Source organism: Drosophila erecta, unplaced genomic scaffold (assembly GCF_003286155.1).
Source record: "Drosophila erecta strain 14021-0224.00,06,07 unplaced genomic scaffold, DereRS2 tig00000021-arrow-pilon, whole genome shotgun sequence".
Lineage (NCBI taxonomy): Eukaryota > Metazoa > Arthropoda > Insecta > Diptera > Drosophilidae > Drosophila > Drosophila erecta.
Genome location: NW_020825198.1, coordinates 6,781,439 through 6,792,846, shown reverse-complemented (window position 1 = coordinate 6,792,846; position 11,408 = coordinate 6,781,439). Strand labels below are relative to the sequence as shown.

Below are 11,408 nucleotides of genomic sequence, written 5' to 3'. Positions count from 1 at the left end.
TGCCTTCGCGCACGGTCCCATTTAAAATCATTTGAGACTTGAAGCAGCAAGTACACGCATAAAGTAAGACGCACTCAGCGAGAAAGTATTTAATTGTTGGTGAACCTAATAATAATTATAATTAAAAGAACCTTCTCGAAAGTCACAAAAAAACGTAAGTTTTGATCCCCTTGTTTCCAACTAGTTATAAGAACAATAAGACGAAGAATTTAACGAAAAAAAAAAACCTTTCAAGGTTTTTGTTCGGCCATTTTCTTTCTTATTCAACCCTCTCCCTAATTAGAAAATAAGAAATTGGCAGCTACGCATCTCGTTTTCCCATCGATTTGGCATTAAAACACAAACAAATCTATAAATAAAAGTTGCGTCTCGATTTTCGCCAAGATTTATTGGCAAATTGTGAAATTCGCAGTGACGCATTTGAAAATTCGAGAATTTACGTACGCATTTGTGTGCATTTAATTACTTAGGTAATTCTAGCATTTAGCCAACGTAATCAGGTTATTTTACTCGAAATAAAATCGTTTGTTCAAACAAAGCCACGTCTGAAAATTTCCAATTGCTTGCATTTCTCTGACGTCAGCAGCATACACACCAAATAGTGTGTATGTATGCTTCTCAAGCTGCATATATGTATGTACATGCACACACTAACACACGAAAACGGTGACGAAGCGACGGAACAAAGGTTTCCCAACTACCCTTTGTTTCCCCGTTTCTTCGCTTCCCTTTGTTTCAATATTCGTAAGCCCCTACTTCTCAACAAAGTTTGCGTTGATAAGTTGGTTTCCCATTTTTATTGCCCAGCCAGGAAGTTTCTAGATGTGTAATTTCAACTAAACAATCTGAATTCGTACTAACTTTCCATCTTTCGATTTTATGCCCGCAGAATAATCCAAAATGCAGATCTTTGTGAAGACCTTGACTGGAAAGACAATCACTTTGGAGGTGGAGCCCTCGGATACCATCGAGAATGTGAAGGCCAAGATTCAGGATAAGGAGGGAATTCCTCCAGATCAGCAGCGTCTGATCTTTGCCGGCAAGCAGCTGGAAGACGGACGCACCCTGTCCGATTACAACATCCAGAAGGAGTCGACCCTTCACTTGGTTCTCCGTCTGCGTGGTGGTATGCAAATCTTCGTGAAGACCCTGACTGGCAAGACCATCACTTTGGAGGTGGAGCCTTCCGATACCATTGAAAACGTGAAGGCCAAAATCCAAGATAAGGAGGGAATCCCCCCAGATCAGCAGCGTCTGATCTTTGCCGGCAAGCAGCTGGAAGACGGACGCACCCTGTCCGATTACAACATCCAGAAGGAGTCGACCCTTCACTTGGTTCTCCGTCTGCGTGGTGGTATGCAGATCTTCGTGAAGACCCTGACTGGCAAGACCATCACCCTCGAAGTGGAGCCATCGGACACTATTGAGAATGTGAAGGCTAAGATTCAAGACAAGGAGGGAATCCCCCCAGATCAGCAGCGTCTGATTTTCGCCGGCAAGCAGCTCGAGGATGGACGCACTCTTTCTGACTATAACATACAGAAGGAGTCGACCCTTCACTTGGTTCTCCGTCTGCGTGGTGGTATGCAAATCTTCGTGAAGACCCTGACTGGCAAGACCATCACTTTGGAGGTGGAGCCTTCCGATACCATTGAAAACGTGAAGGCCAAAATCCAAGATAAGGAGGGAATCCCCCCAGATCAGCAGCGTCTGATTTTCGCTGGCAAGCAACTGGAAGACGGACGCACCCTGTCCGATTACAACATCCAGAAGGAGTCGACCCTTCACTTGGTTCTCCGTCTGCGTGGTGGTATGCAGATCTTCGTGAAGACCCTGACTGGCAAGACCATCACCCTGGAAGTGGAGCCATCGGACACTATTGAGAATGTGAAGGCTAAGATCCAAGATAAGGAGGGAATCCCTCCAGATCAGCAGCGTCTGATTTTCGCCGGCAAGCAACTGGAAGACGGACGCACCTTGTCCGATTACAACATCCAGAAGGAGTCGACCCTTCACTTGGTTCTCCGTCTGCGTGGTGGTATGCAGATCTTCGTGAAGACGCTGACTGGCAAGACCATCACTTTGGAGGTGGAGCCTTCAGATACCATTGAAAACGTGAAGGCCAAAATCCAAGATAAGGAGGGAATCCCTCCAGATCAGCAGCGTCTGATTTTCGCCGGCAAGCAACTGGAAGACGGACGCACCTTGTCCGATTACAACATCCAGAAGGAGTCGACCCTTCACTTGGTTCTCCGTCTGCGTGGTGGTATGCAGATCTTCGTGAAGACGCTGACTGGCAAGACCATCACTTTGGAGGTGGAGCCTTCAGATACCATTGAAAACGTGAAGGCCAAAATCCAAGATAAGGAGGGAATCCCTCCAGATCAGCAGCGTCTGATTTTCGCCGGCAAGCAACTGGAAGACGGACGCACCCTGTCCGATTACAACATCCAGAAGGAGTCGACCCTTCACTTGGTTCTCCGTCTGCGTGGTGGTATGCAAATCTTCGTGAAGACCCTGACTGGCAAGACCATCACCCTGGAAGTGGAGCCATCGGACACTATTGAGAATGTGAAGGCTAAGATCCAAGATAAGGAGGGAATCCCTCCAGATCAGCAGCGTCTGATTTTCGCCGGCAAGCAACTGGAAGACGGACGCACCCTGTCCGATTACAACATCCAGAAGGAGTCGACCCTTCACTTGGTTCTCCGTTTGCGTGGTGGTATGCAAATCTTCGTGAAGACCCTGACTGGCAAGACCATCACCCTCGAAGTGGAGCCATCGGACACTATTGAGAATGTGAAGGCTAAGATCCAAGACAAGGAGGGAATCCCCCCAGATCAGCAGCGTCTGATTTTCGCCGGCAAGCAGCTCGAGGATGGACGCACTCTTTCTGACTATAACATCCAGAAGGAGTCGACCCTTCACTTGGTTCTCCGTCTGCGTGGTGGTATGCAAATCTTCGTGAAGACCCTGACTGGCAAGACCATCACTTTGGAGGTGGAGCCTTCCGATACCATTGAAAACGTGAAGGCCAAAATCCAAGATAAGGAGGGAATCCCCCCAGATCAGCAGCGTCTGATTTTCGCTGGCAAGCAACTGGAAGACGGACGCACCCTGTCCGATTACAACATCCAGAAGGAGTCGACCCTTCACTTGGTTCTCCGTCTGCGTGGTGGTATGCAAATCTTCGTGAAGACCCTGACTGGCAAGACCATCACCCTGGAAGTGGAGCCATCGGACACTATTGAGAATGTGAAGGCTAAGATCCAAGATAAGGAGGGAATCCCTCCAGATCAGCAGCGTCTGATTTTCGCCGGCAAGCAACTGGAAGACGGACGCACCCTGTCCGATTACAACATCCAGAAGGAGTCGACCCTTCACTTGGTTCTCCGTCTGCGTGGTGGTATGCAAATCTTCGTGAAGACCCTGACTGGCAAGACCATCACCCTCGAAGTGGAGCCATCGGACACTATTGAGAATGTGAAGGCTAAGATCCAAGACAAGGAGGGAATTCCCCCAGATCAGCAGCGTCTGATTTTCGCCGGCAAGCAGCTCGAGGATGGACGCACTCTTTCTGACTATAACATCCAGAAGGAGTCCACTTTGCACTTGGTTCTCCGTCTGCGTGGTGGTATGCAGATCTTCGTGAAGACCCTGACTGGCAAGACCATCACCCTGGAAGTGGAGCCATCGGACACTATTGAGAATGTGAAGGCTAAGATCCAAGATAAGGAGGGAATCCCTCCAGATCAGCAGCGTCTGATTTTCGCCGGCAAGCAACTGGAAGACGGACGCACCTTGTCCGATTACAACATCCAGAAGGAGTCGACCCTTCACTTGGTTCTCCGTCTGCGTGGAGGTATGCAAATCTTCGTGAAGACCCTGACTGGCAAGACCATCACCCTCGAAGTGGAGCCATCGGACACTATTGAGAATGTGAAGGCTAAGATCCAAGACAAGGAGGGAATCCCCCCAGATCAGCAGCGTCTGATTTTCGCCGGCAAACAGCTCGAGGATGGACGCACCTTGTCCGATTACAACATCCAGAAGGAGTCCACTTTGCACTTGGTGCTCCGTCTCCGCGGAGGAATGCAGGCTTAAACTAAATACATTTCCAAATAAACACAAATTTAGCACGCACTTTACCCGAGACTCATGATAAATACTAGGAAGCAATGGATGGCCACTTTCCTTTCTGTATTGAAAGGGAAGACATCAGCAAAATTCTAAATTCCAGTAAATACCAGGATATATATATTTGATGAATTCTAAATTTCTTTATTGAATTTAAACCACAAAATAAACGAAGTTATTTAAAATTCGCTATTTTATTGGGGCCCTTTTTTTTCCATTTACTTTTGGTATATACTGACATACTACAATTGGTATAATGCAGCCCTGGTTGTGTAAGATGGAGGCGTTAGTACCTATTCATTATTTACCTTTTGCAAAAATAAATACGTTTAATTCTGTGCAAGAAGAAATGGCTAAATTATTGCAACGCGTCGAAATTACGTTGCGCAGCTTTTACATTTTTAACTCGAGCTTTGGCCAAGTAGAAGGCGAGGTGGGCAAATCTATTCAAAGCCAAATCTATACGCCCCTAATGAGTAATTATTACAGGAACATAAGAAGGTTTTGTTCTACCATCCAAATGATATTGAATTAAACACGAAAATGAAGGATGTGGGACTAAGTGAGGCCATCATAAGGTTCACTGGGTATATATGGAACTTTTTACTTAGTAAGAGGCGTGTGATGATAAGGATTTGCTGTACTTGCAGAACTTTTACCTCCGAAGATGATTGCCAGGCATTGCATACCCAGAAAACCACGCAACTTTTCTACCAACCCGAGCCAGGATATTGGCTAGTATTGGTCCTGAATGTTCCCAAGGAGGTGCGATTAAAGGAGGGCGTGGAGGTGGCCGATTACCGGGGTGCCGAGATATCCGACAGGATTTATAGATCAATACTTAGGCAATGCTATCAAATGTTTCGTTTTCAAAACGGATGGTTCTCCTCCTTTGGAAGTGAGGAATCTAATCCGGATAAGCGCAGGGAACTGCTCTGCCAGAAGCTGCTCCAGTTTTATGAACAGTACCTGTCCAACCTGAGGGATCCGTCGCAATGTGATATCATCGATATGCTGCATTCCATTCAATATCTTCCCCTGGATAAATCGCTCTTTTTGCGTGCCCAAAACTTTGGCACTCTGTGTGAGACCTTTCCCGACATCAAGGAAAGCATATTGCTCTACCAGGAGCAGGTCCTTTGTGGCGGAAAACTCAGCCCGGAAGATCTGCACTGCGTACACTCGTATGTCGTGCAACACGTGCTAAAGATGGAGGCCAGCAGCTCCTCCATTGCAGTTTCTCCTTCACTGAAGCGAAGCATAAGTGAATGTCAGGTGGGCGGATTCGTAAGGAGGCGGCCGAAGGGCGAGGGAGATGAGCACGAGGTTGTAAATGAGGAAGATCATCCCCTGAAGGTCTACATCACATTGGACAAGGAGGCCAAAGCGTACTACCTGCTCATCTACCGCGCTTTGCACATAACTGTGTGTCTGTTTTTGGATGGTATGTTAAGAACTAACACTAAATAACCAAATAACACCAAATAAATAACTAAAAACATTCCTAATCTGCCAGCTGTCCAGCCTGCGCCGAAACAAGATCTCTACGACGAACTACATGGTTACATGGCTCCCCAACTGACTTCGTTGGCCCGGGATATATCCAGCGAGTTAACTAAGGAGGCGGTGGGTGCTGCAGGCCAGGAAAACTCCACCGGAAACAGCGAAACGGCACCCAAGTACTTGTTCATCAACGAACAGAGCTTGCAGCACCACACGAACTTTCAGAGGCATCTGCCCCAGGGACTGCCCCGCAATGTGCTCAGTATCATTGCGGATTTGGCTAATGACAGTGGCAAGGCGGAAATGGAGAGTGCTCCTGCCGAGGAAGTTCAGGTGAAGACAACTAATGACTATTGGATTGTGAAGCGGCGCTGTAACTATAGGCAGTACTATGTGATCCTGTGCAATAGCAAGGCTACTTTGTTGGACGTCACCCAGGAAGCGAGGCGCATTTTCGAGCAAGAGCTCACAGATGATGTATTTTTTGAAAAATAAACAGGAGAATTAGGTAAATAAAGGGAGTGCGCCAATTGTGGGGTCTTTGCCCGGTTGCCTGCCAACAGAAGCTGCAAGTGGGCCGGACATCCGACGACGGATTTCAAGCCAGCACCGCCCCGGAATCGCTGGCATCGTTATACACGCTGTTCGACGAGGAGGAGCTCGTGGTCGTGGTGACTCCGTTCTGCGATTTGCTGATCTTGACAATGTATATTCGACGATTGGACATGCAGATGTTGTAGTAATGCTGTTCGTAGTCGATGGTGATTCTCTCACAGCTGCTGTTCGGCATGAATGACTCGTCAATGCTAAAATAAAGGTAATATTATAGGAAAATTCCTTCATTCATTGTTTGGAAACCCACCTCTCTGTAAGATTCAGCAATCCCATTATCACATTTGCACTGCGCTCATCGTTCTTCAGATCTCCGCCGGATTCCAGAACTGCTCCATCTTCCTTTAGTATCAGATACCCAATTTGATTCGGCACAATCGACTTTTCCCTGTCCATTTTCAACAATATTTATTTATTTATCTTCTGCACCCACACCCACAAGTGTGACCAGACTAGTCCCGAAAATTACATCAACATTTAAATACCAAATCGTTAGCCTGGCAAGCCGGCTTTAGTGTTGTAAATCGTCAACTGCGCGCCATTGACACAAATTCGAAATTGGGACACCGGGCTAAGGTTAATTCATGCAAAAGACAAACAACGCACATCAACAGGAAACTAAAACTCCGGCTCTAAGTCAACAGGGGGCGTGGTCGATAAGGGGGCGTGTGCAGGTGCATGGCTAATGCGACCGTCTGGCGAAAAAGTGGTAAAAGGCCATGGACAAGGAAATTCCGGACACAGTCTCTCCGGAATGGCCAACTACTATCGACGCAAGAAGGGTGACGCGGTGTTCCTAAACGCAAAACCGCTGAACAGTGCTAATGCCCAGGCATACTTGTACGGGGTCCGCAAATACTCCATTGGATTGGCGGAGCGTTTGGATGCGGACTACGAAGCTCCTCCGTTGGATAGGAAGAAGAGCTCGGAAAGCACGGCCTCCAACAATCCGGAATTTACACCGGTGTGTGGTCTTCTATGCTGTTAAAATCGCTGTGTAAAACTGGATATCGCTGTTTTCAGAGTGTTTTCTACAGGAACATTGCTCCCGTCAATTGGTTCTTGAGGATTATTGGAGTATTACCCATCGTGCGACATGGCCCTGCTCGTGCCAAGTTCGAAATGAACTCCGCCTCCTTTATTTACTCAGTGGTTTTCTTTGTGCTTTTGGCGGTGAGTGAGTTTCGGTTACATAACTAAATTTACAACATTTTCAAGATTTAAACTTCGGTTTAACATAGTTAGAACGTTTTGTATACCATTATGTAACCTAAACACCTTTTTTTTTTAGTGTTATGTTGGCTATGTGGCCAACAATCGCATCCACATTGTGCGATCCTTGAGTGGACCTTTCGAAGAGGCGGTGATTGCCTACCTGTTTCTGGTCAACATCCTGCCCATTATGATTATACCAATTTTGTGGTACGAGGCCAGGAAGATAGCAAAACTGTTCAATGATTGGGATGACTTTGAGGTGTTGTACTACCAGATATCCGGACATAGTTTGCCTCTGAAACTGCGGCAGAAAGCGGTGTATATTGCCACCGTGCTGCCAATCCTCTCGGTTTTATCGGTGGTCATCACGCACATCACCATGTCGGACCTGAACATCAACCAGGTGGTGCCCTACTGCATCCTGGACAACTTGACTGCCATGCTGGGTGCCTGGTGGTTCCTCATCTGCGAGGCCATGAGCATTACGGCTCATCTTTTGGCGGAGCGGTTCCAGAAGGCACTGAAACACATTGGACCCGCTGCCATGGTGGCGGACTATCGGGTTTTGTGGCTTCGACTGAGCAAGTTGACCCGGGATACTGGAAACGCCTTGTGCTACACCTTCGTTTTCATGAGCCTCTACCTGTTCTTTATCATTACTCTTTCGATTTATGGACTAATGTCCCAGCTGTCTGAGGGATTTGGCATCAAGGACATAGGACTGACTATAACCGCTTTGTGGAACATAGGACTGCTCTTCTATATCTGCGATGAGGCACATTATGCCTCTGTTAATGTACGAACCAATTTCCAGAAGAAGCTACTCATGGTAGAGCTAAACTGGATGAACTCGGATGCCCAGACGGAGATAAATATGTTTTTGCGAGCCACCGAAATGAATCCATCGACCATCAATTGTGGTGGCTTTTTTGATGTGAACAGAACCCTTTTCAAAGGACTTTTAACCACAATGGTCACATATCTGGTGGTCTTGCTGCAGTTTCAGATCAGTATCCCCACAGACAAGGGGGATTCTGAAGGCGCTACTAATATCACCGTGGTGGACTTTGTAATGGACAGCCTGGACAACGATATGAGCCTAATGGGAGCCAGCACTCCGAGTACCACCACTGCAGGAACCACTTCGCCACCGCCAATTATGAAGCAAAAGGGCCGGAAAGGGTAATGGAACAAATAATCTTAAGAAAAGAACGATATTATTAGAAATGTGCATCTGTAGCTGCGGCCAAATAATAAAAGCACCCGAAACGGCAAGCTCCAAACTTTTTTCTAAAATTAGTAAGTGTGGAACTCATAAAAACACGTTCATTAGATATGTTACAATTTTGCACTTTTATTTGATACTCATACTTTTTTCGTTCTGTGCTACCAAATAGATATACTTAAAATATTGCTAGTCAACATAATTTAAGGCATATTATAGTACAGTAGTTGTAATTCTACAGAGAAACTGAGCTTTAAACTTCGATGCTATTATTTGAACGCCAATTTATATAGGACAAGATTTTGGTTTTAAATCAACCTCGGCTTCTGCGAGAATTTCGCTGCCGTAGCCTAGAGGTTAGAGAGTGCGACTTTCGCTTGGAAGTTCCGAGTTCGAGTCGTGTTAGTGACTAATTGTTATTTTTTTAAAAATTCATTTTAGGTGCTTTGAGAGCTATTTCTACACAAAAATAGTTTATGTATTTGCCGACCGCTTTGAACCGATTCTGCCTTTCTAATTAGCCGCTCCATATCTGGGGCTATATAAAATAGTATCTCTACTATAACCATATCACACTCTGTTTTGCAATACAGAATTGTAGTGCAATTGCAATCAAGACACCTGATGGGAAGTTCCAAATATATCCAATCTTTCAGTACTTATTTAACACTGTCCATCGGGAGACTCGGTTAGAATGTGTTTATACCCATTGCTGCCCAGATACATGTGCTCGCGTTGGAAACGATAGGGTATCTAATGGATAAGGAAATTACTTTTGATGTTTTCGAAATGTTGATCCAAACTTACGGCTCCTGGAGCTGGACAAGGTATGGCCACAGTGGCGATCTCCCGCAGCTTGTTCATGGTTCGCAGACTCTGGTAGAAGCTATGTATTACATACCACTTGCAGTAGTCCATGCAGATCAAGATGTAGCAAATGATAACTGGTATACAAGATTATTCTTTAGCATATATTTCAAAATTTAAGCCTAAAATCAAACTTACAGTAGGGCACTTGACCACCCAGCAATTGCACGATTTTCGTATCCCTCAGCATGAACACCAGTGCCCCCAAGCCGATCATTAAGAGGAACTCCACGACCAGCCAGGGTATGATTAGGCCCGGGCGATTCTTGAAGACTCCGAAAAACAGGGATATGGCACTCAGGGCGTAGGTGCCCGCAATTCCGGCCAACACGTACAGTAGATTCTCCGTGGCGACGGCCAATTGGGCAGCAGTTTGCAGGCGAAGATCGTTGTGGAAGGGCGACATGTTGTAGAAACCATTGTCCTTCTGGTCCAGGATGTCCAGCTCCAAGACCTCGCACATCTGTTCGGCATGAGCCAGTCCCAAGAGGACCAGGAACAGGGCGCAGTGGGAGATCAACTGGGGAACAGATGAAACGAATGGTAAGCATTTAGTTTTTCAATGATAAAACATGTTTGAATCGTTAGAAATTAAAAAAAACAAACAATTTGTGTTTGTGAAATCCGGAACATCCCAGCGATCAGCTAAAGCTACTACCCCTATTTTCCCCCATACTCAACGAAGCCAGACAGCTGCTTCTATAATTCGCAACTGGTTCTAGCAGCTTTTGCACCAACACCCACTACAGTGGCCACATAGAGTTTTAAAAGGGCGCTCGTCCTGGCACGTTCCCGATCACGGAACTCAAGTGCAGACGCATTGCGCCGCAGGAGCGTCTCCTTCGCTCCGCCCCCGGACCTCCGGTGGTGGGCGGGGGCGAGCGTTCCATTGCCGCCTTCGACGCCTCCTTGCGCGCCCAGTGGGGTATGGCTTTGCATATCCAGTGCGTAATTTTTGTATTTGGGGCCGCGGCTGCACATTGTGGATTGCTCGGGGATTCCTGAATCTCCCTGCGTGCCAGTGCGCTGCGCCCCGCCTGAGATATCTATTCCCTACGTCTTACATAATCGGTACATTTAGGGATATCTCTTTCAACTTACCAACTGATAGATGCTCGTCAAGAGGGCCGTGGTCCTGAGGTTCTTGGGCGATACGGGTGCCATTAGCATTTCCCAGCTGCGGCGACAACAGTTTTTCCACTTGCATCCTGCGGCGGACGTGCCGCTGACCGTCGGCAACAGCATTTCACTGTAATTTCTCTAGATTTCCTCAATCAATTTATGGATTTTTCACGCTTTTGCTGCTAATCAAAGAGCGACGCAACTGTTCCGCGGCTGTTTCGTCATGCAATTGAACTTGGAGACCTCGCGAAAAGGTGGAGGGGCAACACCCACGCAACCCAAACTTTCCGGAGCTTTTTCCTGTGGTTTGGGGTTAAAACTGCACTAGCGAATTAATCAAACTATATGGATAAAACAACGTTGAGTGCCAAGGTCTGCGAAATGTTTTGACTCGGCGGAAAGCTTTTACGACTGTGTTTTGTTTCATACTCTTTCGTTCGGTTGTGTTTTACTATCTAAAGCGTTTGGTTTATACAGTACATAAGGAGAATTTTAAAAGCAGAACAACCATAGCTCGACCAAATAATTTGTATTTTATAGCATTACCTCTAATTGGTGACTCTGATTTATTATTATATTGACCGACATAACGATGATTTGAATATAATATGGCAAGGCGTAGCCTCGCAGGCTTCTGCATTTCTTTTTTAAGCGTTTCATGTCGTTTTCCCAATATAATAATATTAATAAACATTATGACTAAGAGTATCTAAATGTTCTAAAAAAA

General features: G+C 46.3%; 5 protein-coding genes and 1 non-coding gene across 6 annotated transcripts; 4 read left to right on the top strand and 2 right to left on the bottom strand.

The window, feature by feature from the left end:
* The first annotated feature begins 14 nt into the window (after positions 1-14).
* On the top strand, positions 15-4,143 carry LOC6546238 (polyubiquitin). Its single transcript, XM_001971760.3, has 2 exons — positions 15-154; positions 890-4,143. The coding sequence occupies exon 2, from the start codon at positions 901-903 to the stop codon at positions 4,102-4,104; it is 3,204 nt and encodes a 1,067-aa protein (XP_001971796.3). The 5' UTR covers positions 15-154; positions 890-900; the 3' UTR covers positions 4,105-4,143.
* A 237-nt stretch (positions 4,144-4,380) lies between these two features.
* Positions 4,381-6,150, top strand: LOC6546237 (vacuolar fusion protein CCZ1 homolog). Its single transcript, XM_001971759.3, has 4 exons — positions 4,381-4,570; positions 4,627-4,724; positions 4,788-5,581; positions 5,654-6,150. The coding sequence occupies exons 1-4, from the start codon at positions 4,394-4,396 to the stop codon at positions 6,133-6,135; spliced, it is 1,551 nt and encodes a 516-aa protein (XP_001971795.2). The 5' UTR covers positions 4,381-4,393; the 3' UTR covers positions 6,136-6,150.
* LOC6546236 (ragulator complex protein LAMTOR4 homolog) lies at positions 6,092-6,718 on the bottom strand. The gene is made up of 2 exons (XM_001971758.3): positions 6,503-6,718; positions 6,092-6,446 (listed from the first exon to the last, which is right to left on the bottom strand). The coding sequence occupies exons 1-2, from the start codon at positions 6,646-6,648 to the stop codon at positions 6,239-6,241; spliced, it is 354 nt and encodes a 117-aa protein (XP_001971794.1). The 5' UTR covers positions 6,649-6,718; the 3' UTR covers positions 6,092-6,238.
* A 268-nt stretch (positions 6,719-6,986) lies between these two features.
* On the top strand, positions 6,987-8,734 carry LOC6546235 (gustatory and odorant receptor 63a). Its single transcript, XM_001971757.3, has 3 exons — positions 6,987-7,216; positions 7,276-7,425; positions 7,544-8,734. The coding sequence occupies exons 1-3, from the start codon at positions 7,007-7,009 to the stop codon at positions 8,651-8,653; spliced, it is 1,470 nt and encodes a 489-aa protein (XP_001971793.3). The 5' UTR covers positions 6,987-7,006; the 3' UTR covers positions 8,654-8,734.
* A 62-nt stretch (positions 8,735-8,796) lies between these two features.
* On the bottom strand, positions 8,797-11,191 carry LOC6546233. Its single transcript, XM_001971756.3, has 4 exons — positions 10,661-11,191; positions 9,698-10,079; positions 9,500-9,636; positions 8,797-9,445 (listed from the first exon to the last, which is right to left on the bottom strand). Exons 1-4 carry the CDS (start codon positions 10,802-10,804, stop codon positions 9,356-9,358), a joined length of 753 nt encoding a protein of 250 aa, XP_001971792.1. The 5' UTR covers positions 10,805-11,191; the 3' UTR covers positions 8,797-9,355.
* Positions 10,325-10,595, top strand: LOC6546234. Its single transcript, XR_046500.2, has one exon. It is a non-coding gene; the product is annotated as a U11 spliceosomal RNA (small nuclear RNA).
* Positions 11,192-11,408: the final 217 nt, after the last annotated feature.

What these genes read in the sequence shown, in the direction of transcription:
- LOC6546238 (XM_001971760.3), top strand. Translation starts at nt 901, where the DNA reads ATGCAGATCTTTGTGAAGACCTTGACTGGAAAGACAATCACTTTGGAG.
- LOC6546237 (XM_001971759.3), top strand. Translation starts at nt 4,394, where the DNA reads ATGCAGCCCTGGTTGTGTAAGATGGAGGCGTTAGTACCTATTCATTAT. An exon ending in TTGGCCAAGTAGAAGGCGAG is followed by an intron (nt 4,571 to 4,626) that starts GTGGGCAAATCT and finishes TAATTATTACAG; the next exon opens with GAACATAAGAAGGTTTTGTT. An exon ending in GCCATCATAAGGTTCACTGG is followed by an intron (nt 4,725 to 4,787) that starts GTATATATGGAA and finishes CTGTACTTGCAG; the next exon opens with AACTTTTACCTCCGAAGATG.
- LOC6546236 (XM_001971758.3), bottom strand. Translation starts at nt 6,648, where the DNA reads ATGGACAGGGAAAAGTCGATTGTGCCGAATCAAATTGGGTATCTGATA. An exon ending in TTGCTGAATCTTACAGAGAG is followed by an intron (nt 6,447 to 6,502) that starts GTGGGTTTCCAA and finishes CCTTTATTTTAG; the next exon opens with CATTGACGAGTCATTCATGC.
- LOC6546235 (XM_001971757.3), top strand. Translation starts at nt 7,007, where the DNA reads ATGGCCAACTACTATCGACGCAAGAAGGGTGACGCGGTGTTCCTAAAC. An exon ending in ACAATCCGGAATTTACACCG is followed by an intron (nt 7,217 to 7,275) that starts GTGTGTGGTCTT and finishes CGCTGTTTTCAG; the next exon opens with AGTGTTTTCTACAGGAACAT. An exon ending in TTTTCTTTGTGCTTTTGGCG is followed by an intron (nt 7,426 to 7,543) that starts GTGAGTGAGTTT and finishes TTTTTTTTTTAG; the next exon opens with TGTTATGTTGGCTATGTGGC.
- LOC6546233 (XM_001971756.3), bottom strand. Translation starts at nt 10,804, where the DNA reads ATGCTGTTGCCGACGGTCAGCGGCACGTCCGCCGCAGGATGCAAGTGG. An exon ending in TGACGAGCATCTATCAGTTG is followed by an intron (nt 10,080 to 10,660) that starts GTAAGTTGAAAG and finishes TCTGTTCCCCAG; the next exon opens with TTGATCTCCCACTGCGCCCT. An exon ending in GGGTGGTCAAGTGCCCTACT is followed by an intron (nt 9,637 to 9,697) that starts GTAAGTTTGATT and finishes CTTGTATACCAG; the next exon opens with TTATCATTTGCTACATCTTG.